The 10,631-nt window shown below is 38.9% G+C and overlaps 1 protein-coding gene across 1 annotated transcript; it reads right to left on the bottom strand.

Annotated features, from left to right (window-relative positions):
- Positions 1–7,445: 7,445 nt before the first annotated feature.
- On the bottom strand, positions 7,446–10,235 carry cldn3 (claudin 3). The gene is given in 1 exon segment (NM_001005709.1): positions 7,446–10,235. A coding segment is annotated over 1 exon segment (642 nt). The 5' UTR covers positions 9,885–10,235; the 3' UTR covers positions 7,446–9,242.
- Positions 10,236–10,631: the final 396 nt, after the last annotated feature.

The following is a 10,631-nucleotide window of genomic DNA, read 5'->3' as shown; positions in this document are numbered from 1 at the left end:
TGCCTGAGTTCCACACCCTGATGCCTAAGTTCCACATTGAAACCTTTAGGGCACTGGCACATACAGTGTTATAATTGGCACTCCTTTCAGGAGTGATTACAGGGAGGACGCCTACCTGTGGCAATTCTACATCAAAGGAAGGCACTGTGCCTCCTGATAAATTGTACTCTCTGCACTACCAATTTGGACCCCTGGTCCCCTTTCAGAGCAAGAATACCTACCTACTGGGGGGTGAGGGGGCAGGGGCACCGCAGAAGCTGCCTCAGGGCGGCTCCGGGGCAAGAAACACCCCTGTCTGTGAGCCTACAATTTTATGGCTTTTTATTACTTATCTTTCTATTTCTATTCCAGTCTCTTATTCAACAACTGGTTGCTAGTTTAGATTGGATCCTAGCAACCAGATAGTTGCTGAAATTCCAAACTGGACAGTTGCTGAACAAAAACTAATGAAAGGTAATTAAAAAAAAAAAAAAGCAAATAAAGAATGAAGACCAAATGCAAATTGTCTCAGAATAGCACTCTGTAAATTACACTACAAGCGCAAGGATTGTCAGCCTGCGGATAAGCACATGTATATTTACTATGCCTGCATCTGAGATTTGGCGTTACTTGGCAAATATCGGCTGTGTGTGCTTGCACCTGGGCAGATTCGATGGGTGCAGGCACAACTAGAAGATTTTTTTAAGCGGGCTGCCCTTGCCCTTAAAGTTAATTTAAAGGTGAATTTCCCCTTTAAAGGGCAAGGAAAGGTTAATATAAATTAAAAGTAAGCCTAAAGGCATTCTTTTTAAGTACTTACTGCATATCTAAATTCCCAGATCCCTGCTTGCTTCTCTGAGATATAGTGCTGGCAGCCTGCAGCAGTGTGAAGACTACAGTGACATCACTGAAATCTCTCTCCCCTTCCTGTAGGTGCCAGCGGCAGCCTTCCTATTCTCTGAGCATGTGTGTAACTTGATCCTGTCTCCTGTTCTGAGCTACACATGCCCACCAGCCAATCAGAAGCGGATCTGGCAGAGGGGAGGGGGGGAGGGAATGAAACACATGTGCAGTATGAAGCAAGGAGGGAAAGGAAGGGAGAATACCTTTTTAGAGATGGCTGCCTGTTCTAGAAAAAGTGTGACTGAGTAAATATTTGATTAGGTGAGCCAAAAGTGTGGGGTTTTTACTAAACATTACGAGGACTATTGGGCAAATTTTGACTTGCATTCTCCTTTAATAAAGGAATTTGCTCCACTGACCACCAATTAAAAGACTGACTTATTAAAACATTAATTATTTTTATGATGTATATGAACTACTACTGACTAGTTATTGGGCACCACAGCAAGATCTAAACTTAAGCAGTTTATGTAACTTATCTCTTGGCTTTGGCATTGATAGGACTGGTATAACTGTAAACACTTCACCCCCACCCATGGCTGCCCTGCTTACTCCCTTGTAACATATAACTATAATCCATATAATTAAGCAACAGAATGTAATTGGGAAAGAAAGGTAAATGCCAAAAAAATATGCAATAAATGTCCACTATTTAAAAATAAAATGAATTACATGGCTTATCCAGGCCATTTGTGGTCATTAACGCTACACGTCTTACTGAAGTGGGATATATGGGTCAGTGCCTCCATAGCTATCTGCTCATGCAGAACTCACATTCCCTTTAGTGATGCATAATTCTACATCCACTTCCTACAGGAGTAGGCGGTTCTGGCCTGAGCCACTTACTGAAAAGCGTGGCTGTCTTTTGTTGTTTTTGGGGGCACTGGCTAAATAGACTTTGCTTTGCCCTGTTATTAATATAACGTAGAACTGCCTTGCCTGTATTTCTTTAGCTGTTGTTAAACTATAACTTAGTTCAGCTGTTGGAAGTTGCTGCAAAATGCAATTCACCAATTATGACAAGATCTGAGGCTGGCAATAATGAAATTAAGTGACTATCACTGTCTTGCTTATTCTTCCTACCTACAACTTCTGCAATGTTCCCATACTTAACTTCCTTCATATACTGCACACTAGGGCTCTTGCCAGATCAGAGAGGTGTTAGTGCTATAGTTTACATTATTGTGTATCATTTAGTCCTAAAAATGCCTTCTACCAACCAATTAATTTATTTGCTCTACATTATTAGATCTTGTGGGACATTCCCTCTAATATTCTGCTTAAGCACTTGTAATTTGTATTTGTTAAGTCCAAATTTGTAATTATAGCATTTCCAGTTCTCTAATGACATAATAACATCCACCCTGTTGAATTGCCAGAATTCTGATGCCTCAAACCAAAGACAGGCAGGCAGTGCATAGCCAGCTTATGTTAAATCAGTTATTAATTAAAACAAATTAATGTAAAAAAAGAAATATTTCCTTCTATATATGTGTGGCCATATATATGTCATACCCAACATGAATAATATGTAAAATATTAGAAGACACTAATTCCATGATAATATACATTTGCATGAATCATGGTGTAACTTGTTAATATCTTCCTATTCTACAACAGGGGATATATTATATATTTTTTTTTTATTAATACAAAGTTTTAGGAATTGTGTCACAAATAGCATTACTAAACTTGTTATATAAAGCATACAGTTTTGTGATATTCATGGCTCTTGTGCATAATGGTTTTATAAACTGTGCCTTTATTTGGCCATGGAACTCATTGGTTACTTCTAATAGCCTTAAATAACCTTAGCATAGTTTAATAGCATTATTTAATTTGTATAATACATTGGACTTTTACTACATGCCCCTTCCTGCCCAAATACTTGAATTATTAGAGTTAAGATTGCAAATACAACAAAATACTCAAAGAAAAGGAAGTATAATAAAAATTAAATATAGCAAATTATGTTTACTCCTTAAGTAAAAAGCAATTCCAAACAAAAAAAACCACAAATTTGCTTTGACTCTAAGCCATAATACACAATAATAATATATACAAACATTATTTACAGTGAGAGAAAGCTTTAATTATGCATTACGATGCTTATCACTTGCATGCCTTTTCACTGGCTTGTTTCTTGCTTGGCTACTGATATACAGCTATTTATAATGTGTAGGAGCAGGACTAATGCAAACATTGTGTGTAGATTTGCACAGCAGGTATAGACAAACAGTGCGACTGAACATGGATAGAGAAATCAGTGATTGCTGTTATAGCACAAGTAAAGACACATGTAAAATGTGATGAATTGTGCATTACATTTTAGTGCATTCACATTAAATTTGCTGAATTTTCAGCTATGGGAAATGTCTTCAGCTAGGTAGGTGCTGGATGGGAAACTTAAAACCCACCAGATGCTAGTGAATCCAACACTAGCTATTTGCTGGGAAAAAGCTGACCTGACCATTTCCATTGCTGGTCATAGTGCAGAGTCAGAGTGAGTGCTTGGCAACACCACAACATTTTAGGGACTCTCCTGTAAGAACCACATACATTCCACATTCACACAACCTCCCTTCCACTTTCTGGAAAGCCCTATCTATTTTGTAGTCCCTCATTTGGAACTATTCTGATTCGAACCAATGGGAGGTGTGTGCCAGAGTCTTGGAGTTCCTGCAAAACTTCTGTAAATACCGGGCTATGGAAATAACCTAACAAAACACTGATGGCCTTTCAGATAGAGCCAGATTAGAGCTTGTTCTGAGACTGGGTGATAGGACAGAGATATTTTGAAACAGGAATTGTTATTGAATGGAGTGGATCTACCTAAAGCTGGCCATACACGCACCGATAATATCGTACGAAACCTCGTTTCGTACAATATTCGGTGCGTGTATGGCAAGTCGGTGAATCGACCGATATTGCAGGAGGCTGCTGATATCGGTCGACTCACCGATCGGCCAAGTTAAAAGATTTTGATCGGGCGCCATAGAAGGCGTCTGAGCAAAATCTGCCGTCAGGGCTGAATCGGCAGAAGGAGGTAAAAATCCTATTGTTTCTACCTCCTTATCTGCCGTTTCAGTCCTGAACGTTAGTGGCGGATTGTACGATCTTTCACCGCCACGTGTGTGGCCACCTTTAAGTTAGAAATTGGTTAGGAAAGGTGTTCTTGGGAAGATGTTCCCTTTGTATTAACATTTTTGTACTTAGTATTAATACTCTTCAGTATCAGTGCTTGTCTCTAATAAAGCTGCCCTTATAAATATCTAGAGGGGGAACCAGATGTGATCAGAACAGTTAATCTGTTTAGATCACAAAGTGGCTAGCATAGGAATCATATACCCCCCTTTCACCCCATTACTGTATACATAATTATAGAGTCCACTGTACCAACAATCACAATCACACTCATATCCTTATTGTTGTTTGTTCACGGTTGTGTAACTTCCTCATTTGCTAAATATAGCTCTATATTTCCTTAAAGGTATTTTGACCCATGGCTCAGTATTTCTGGAAGTCCCCAATATATTCACAAGTACTGATACAAGATGCAAAATGCAGATGAATTGATTTGCTAATAGCAACTCCACATAAAGAATGGCAGAGAGAGTAAAAAGAGAATTGTACTATGAAGCAGAGGTGCCTCTTCTAATGTCTCCCATCTCTATGCATATTCCTCCTAATGTCTCCCTTTTTATTATTTTACTGTATATCTACCTACTATAGCAACAAAAGCATAGCAGTGGTAGGTCTATTGAATTAGAGGCTCACCTAAAAGCCCTTATTCTGGCTAACACAAACTATTAACTAAAGTGGTGGTTCATCATCAGGTTATCATCAGATATGTTATAGAATGGCCAATTCTTGGCCACTTTTAAAATAGTCTTCATTTTTTATGGTTTTTTTTAATTATTCACCTTCTTCTTTTAACTATTTCCAGTCTTTAAATGGGGGTCACTGACCCCAGCAGCCAAGAAACAATTGCTCTGTGAGGCTACAATTTTATTGTTACTTTTTATTACTAATCTTTCTAATCCGGTCCTCCTTTCTTCCTATGCCTGTCTCTCTTTCAAACCACTGCTTGGTTTCTAGGTCAATCTAAGATAGCAACCAGATAGCTGTCCAAATTCCAAACTGGAGGGCTGCTGAAAAAATATTAAACCATTCAAAAACCACATATGATAAAAAATGAAGACCAGTTGCAAACTATCTCAGAATAGCACTTGCTACATCATACTAAAAGTAATATGAATGTGAACAACCCCTTTTAAAGAACCCTGAGAATTTAAGTCTTTGGTCCAATGGAAAATAACAGAACGTATTGACCTCCACCTCCATTGACCTTTTCTTTTGATCTCCACTGGAGCCCTAAAAGCACTTTTATTGCTTCTGATGGAATAGTTAATGGTTGTGTTTGATAAGTTGACAATGGTAAATGATACCAGAATTCCCACTACTTGCACTCCGAACCACCCTTTCTTTCAGGCCCCCTTGATCAGTTATTGTGTAAAGTGCCTTGCACATCTGTATGAACTTATGTAACATTGGTTGCTAATTTTAATTTGCATGGTTAATTTTACACCCTGAGCTTTGTTTTTTTACCTTCCAAAAGAGCAGCCCTTGCAATAACCATTTGCTTCATCTTGCGTCTGTTAGCAAGTTGTCAGTTTTCCAGCTCTGATACTTTTAGGAGCTTTTTATTTATATATTATTTAGCAGCTAAATCTAACCCTATATGTCTGCTAATATGTCTGTTTTTGCGATCTACCAGTTCAGCTTCAGATGCATGAACTCTAGGGCACCATGGAACTAGTGTCCACAGATGCAACTGACCAGCCCTAGGTGACTGGGCCCCAGATGTTCTTATTGATACTGAAAGTAATGTAATCTTGGCTTGGAAGCTGTCTGCCACAACTAGTGTACAATTCGGGAAAAGTAGGAATTTATTTGCAGCAGATATTACTCAGTGGGTACCTTCAACAATGCTGGAATTTTTAGAACACCATATTGTGAGGTAAAAACAGTTTACATCTGAAGATTGCACATTGCATTTGTGTTGTTATTGAGCCCTAATCATTGCTTTTACCTGACTTAATCAGGATAAACCAGAAGGAATTCTGGGAAGGAAGTCCAGGATTATTACTAAAATTTCCATTTATTTGGAATGCCATTTTTTAAGCACATAGAGGGCAGTATACAGATCTAATTCCCAAATGCAGATGGATTTTGCCCTTCTGAGAAGGAAGCCCAGAAGTGCTCCTAAATTTTTCATTTAAATGGAATACCCTTAAGAATGAGCCTCACCTACTGGGGGTTTTAGTCAGGATACACAGCCTGAGTTGTGTGATTACCAAAAGGGTTGATATGCCAGATAGGCAGTGGTTTGCCACATAAGTGTACTGATCTAACCAGTTAGCCTTAGGAGTGATTGGTTAGCATGGAAGTTGGATTCATGTTGTAGAGCAGGGGGACCAATCATTGTAGGTCACCATCCCTTTCCGTCAATCAACAGTTAAAGGGGTTGTTCACCTTTAAGTTAACTTTTCTTGAAGATGTTTCGGATAGCCAGATATCCAACTGGCTTTCTCAATAAAACTGGTAGAAAGAGAACAATACCCCCAAAACTACCAATGAAGGTGAAAAACATGGCAGGCGAAACAACTTGGTCCTCTCATATGTAGCTGGGGTGTACAAATAAAAAGGATTATTAATAAACACACATTCCTGTCTGGGCAACACACTGAGACAGCAACTGGTTCACCCAAATGACCCAATCCACAGAAGGGCCAGCTCCTCTGGTCAAGACTCAGCACATTTTCTTCTCCTTTAAAGAAGCCATATATGTCAAAACAGAAAAAACAAGTTTGAGTAGAGGTGGGGGAGGGGAGCAACATCTATTGTCTGCCCCATACAATGCTGCTTTGGCACCTCTCCCTGTATGGTTTAATAATACCTCAATGCTCCAAAACCAGCACCTTACCTTGAAATCCCTGACCCCATGTTGGTTATGATAAACAGATTCTGCTAAATGGAGCAACATTCCAGGGTATTTATTTCAGGAAACGTCTTTAAGGAAAAAAACTTATTAATACAGATATTGCTTTGTGACCATTTACAAATTGTCTCTAAACATTGTATTAAAAGTTAACTCAAAGGTGAACACCCCTCTTTAACAGGGCAGACCTCTCTCTCTAGGATGCCCACACATTAACAAATGAGTATAGCGATTGATTGGAACAGGTTTGTATAAAAACAGCAGTGCACGACAGTCCCAAAGTGGTTCAATTATAAACCTGTTAAGTTAAAATTCCATTTACAGATACATGATGTAAGGACATACTGGCACTGTTGGCAGTTCAAAATGTTTTACAGACTCAGCCCTAAGAAGGTAACTGGCACTGATACAATAAAGGTAGAAAATGCTTTTATAATGCAAAAAAACCCCAAACACATAGGCTAGGGAAGTACCGAATCCTGGATTCGGTGCATCACTAACATAAGTACCAGCCAATGTGGCTTCAAGAACCCAGTAGAGTAAAGCACAGTAAACATGCTACTGATTTATAGGAAGTGTTTAATATATTTTCAGTCAAAAGGTGTTTTAATATATACATAATAATGATAAACTTGATGTACAATGTACAATGCAATGCACCATCACTGGCGTAAATACAATGTGCTCCTAGATGATGGGACAGAAAACATGTACATTTCATATCTACCTGCTTACTAACTGATACACAATATTAAAGAAAAACAAAAGGTTAATATAAAACAGTGGTAGCAATGGAAGGAATACAAATCACACAAATTTTGGTGCAGAGTAAAAACATGCTGTTGAAATTTTCATCCAAACTGCAAAATGCTTTTGTGATGTGTTGATTAGTTGTTGAAGTTAAAATATGAAACAGAATTTCACTGGGATAACAAAAAGGTGTGGACCTATACATTTATACATGTGTGTGTAGAGTATATATAAACATTTAACTGCCTATCTATATATTTATATGCATATTTCTGTACAGTGAATGTGCCTCCATTGATAAAATACAAAAGAAGTTAAATAAAATTGTATCTCTGGCGTAGGTAGCTTGCAACACTCCATCTGTTTCATGTTCCTTAGCTAGGACAGCCTAGTTAGAGGCCATGGGACTAAGAACAGGTCTTGTGAGTGTCCCACTTGTGTGAAATAAGTGACTGTTTAATTAGAGTTTTTTACTGCTTGATGCTCATTAGAAAGACCTCATTGACTGAGATACTGAAATTATATCCAGGGACATGGTAATTAAAATAAACATTAAAAATAAGGGTAGATAGTAAGGTTTAGAACTTATTTTTGATGAAGTGTATTCTTGCGTATAAGGGGCAGAGTTAACATTCCAGTGCCATATCTAACACCATAGGTACTGCTAGTGAGAAGTGCTATATCTGGGCTGTTATCCATTAACAAGAATACTGTTAATATGCCACGCTCAAGCTTAAAGTAACTCCTAAAAAACAGGTAGTTTGACCCCACTCTGCAGGAATATTTACACAAAGCTAGACAAGGGATGGGTTGTGTTTCAAATCTGAGATAATGAGAAGGTAACACTGCCTTACTATACAATCTGCAGGGAAAACTAGGAGCCAATAGAGAGGAAATGGGTCAAATTCCAACCTGACATGTAACCTACAGTAAGAAAGGGGACAGGAGGAGGAGCAAAACAAAGAACAAACAGACATGAAACAGAAGGCAGACAGTTGGTTTACTGTAAAACTGATGCATTATCTCTATTGTTGGAAACAAAGTATAGACCATCAGATTCTACTAGCAACAAAACAGGTCCAAATGCAAAATTCATCCATGAGAATAATTAAATATATCATCTTGCAGTAATCAATAATATTGCCTAATTTGGGAATGGTATTGCATCAGTATCTAATGGGAGGTTTCCATGGATAATGAAATATCAATGGATAGAGCAGTGTAATGCTTTGTATTTAGACAAAAGAAAGTAAGCTGCATTTATGGAAACGGTTAATGCAGTACAGCCACCTCATCTCTGCCACCGAATGCCCCTCCCTGTTCAAGAATATTCTACAAATGCCACGGCAATGGAAAACATTAATATCTTTACAGTGCACATTCAAACACTAACACAACAAATGCACACTGTGCAGTCAAAAGGGGCAATACATCTAAAATAATATATAGCATATATATAACAAATATCAACAAATGCAGTACCTAGAGGAATAATTGTAAATGTTAGTTTATGGAGGGGGTAACTTCTTCCTTTTGCTCCCTTTTGCTTGTCACAAGTCCAATACAAGACAGTCCCTTCAGTCCTTCATAAGGACCCAGAATGTCCATTTCAGACATAGTCTTTTCTGTCATAACCAGGATTTGTTGACCTGGCAGCTGAATAAGCCACCCTTGAAGTAGGGTACTTCTCTTTTGGGGGGCAAGAACAGCAGAGCATTGCTCCCCCAAGCATAAGAAGAGCAGAGGCTGCCCATCCAATGTACATTGAGGAGCCAAGCTCTCTCTTTTGTGCATCCACTACCAAAGGATTGTAGAAATCACGGATAATAGTGTTTGCAGACCAGGACACAGGGATAAGTGTCATAAGGCCAGAAAGGATAAAGATAACTCCAGAAACGATCATAATTTTGGCCTTGGCTGACTCATCCTGGACACAATTAGTGCACTTGGCACCAATGATGGATATGAGAACTCCCAGCACAGCAATGACAATGGAGATCACCATCAGGGCGCGAGCTGCTTGGAGGTCTTGAGGAAGAGCTAAGAGGGAGTCGTACATTTTGCACTGCATTTGCCCTGTGCTCTGCACCACACAGTTCATCCATAGTCCTTCCCAAATGGTCTGGGCCACCACAATGTTGTTACCAATGAATGCGGTTACCCTCCACATAGGTAGAGCGCAGCTAATCACAGTTCCTAGCCAGCCAACGATAGAAAGCGCCACACCTAGAATCTCTAGTCCCATAGACATGTTGACAGGTAAGAGATGTCAGGACGGTGTTGAAGATGACCAGATGATGATTCTTAGAGAAACAGCTGCTAGATGAACTATTTCCTTCAGAAACCACTTTAATTGATCTTTGGCAGTCTGTTGAGCCTGATGTCTCTGTTAAGGTACCCTTTGTAGTGAAGTCTCTGTTGAAATATACTGCCTATGACTCTTGTCTCCAGCTTCAGAGTTTCTTGTGGTTCTGTTTCCTCTGTGTCTGTGAGGTTGCCTGTACTGGTGCACTGACTTGTTCAACCCTGTATCTGGTTGGCTGCTCTGCTTGGATGAGTGCCCAGGCTGCCCAGTAGAGAATGTCCTTCAGGTAAATAGGCGGGCTGGCTTCTCTTGTCTTATGAAAGACTGAGCGAGGACTGGCAGGTGTGTAACGGATCCTGATACCTGTGCTATATATCTGCATCAGGTGCAGCTGATGTCAACGTATTAGTGGGGAGGAGGGAATCCTTAAAGAAACACACTGACATTAATTGCTCACACACATGGAACAAATGTAGAACAAATGCAGGAATGAACATAGGATTCATTTGGTAATCTACATGGCAAACACAAAAATATACAGGTACATAAATTAAAACTAAAAAAACAACATTTTCAAACTTTCACATCTAATATAATTGTAAAGCATATAACTTCTCATTTACATGAACTGTAAAACCAGTTGATACTATTTCAAAGATTATTTTTTTCTGTTTGAATTTCTGTTAAAATTTG

Source organism: Xenopus tropicalis, chromosome 2 (genome assembly GCF_000004195.4).
Source record: "Xenopus tropicalis strain Nigerian chromosome 2, UCB_Xtro_10.0, whole genome shotgun sequence".
Classification (NCBI taxonomy): Eukaryota; Metazoa; Chordata; class Amphibia; order Anura; family Pipidae; genus Xenopus; species Xenopus tropicalis.
Note: the sequence above shows the minus strand (reverse complement) of the source record. Positions and strands in the feature narration are given on the sequence as shown.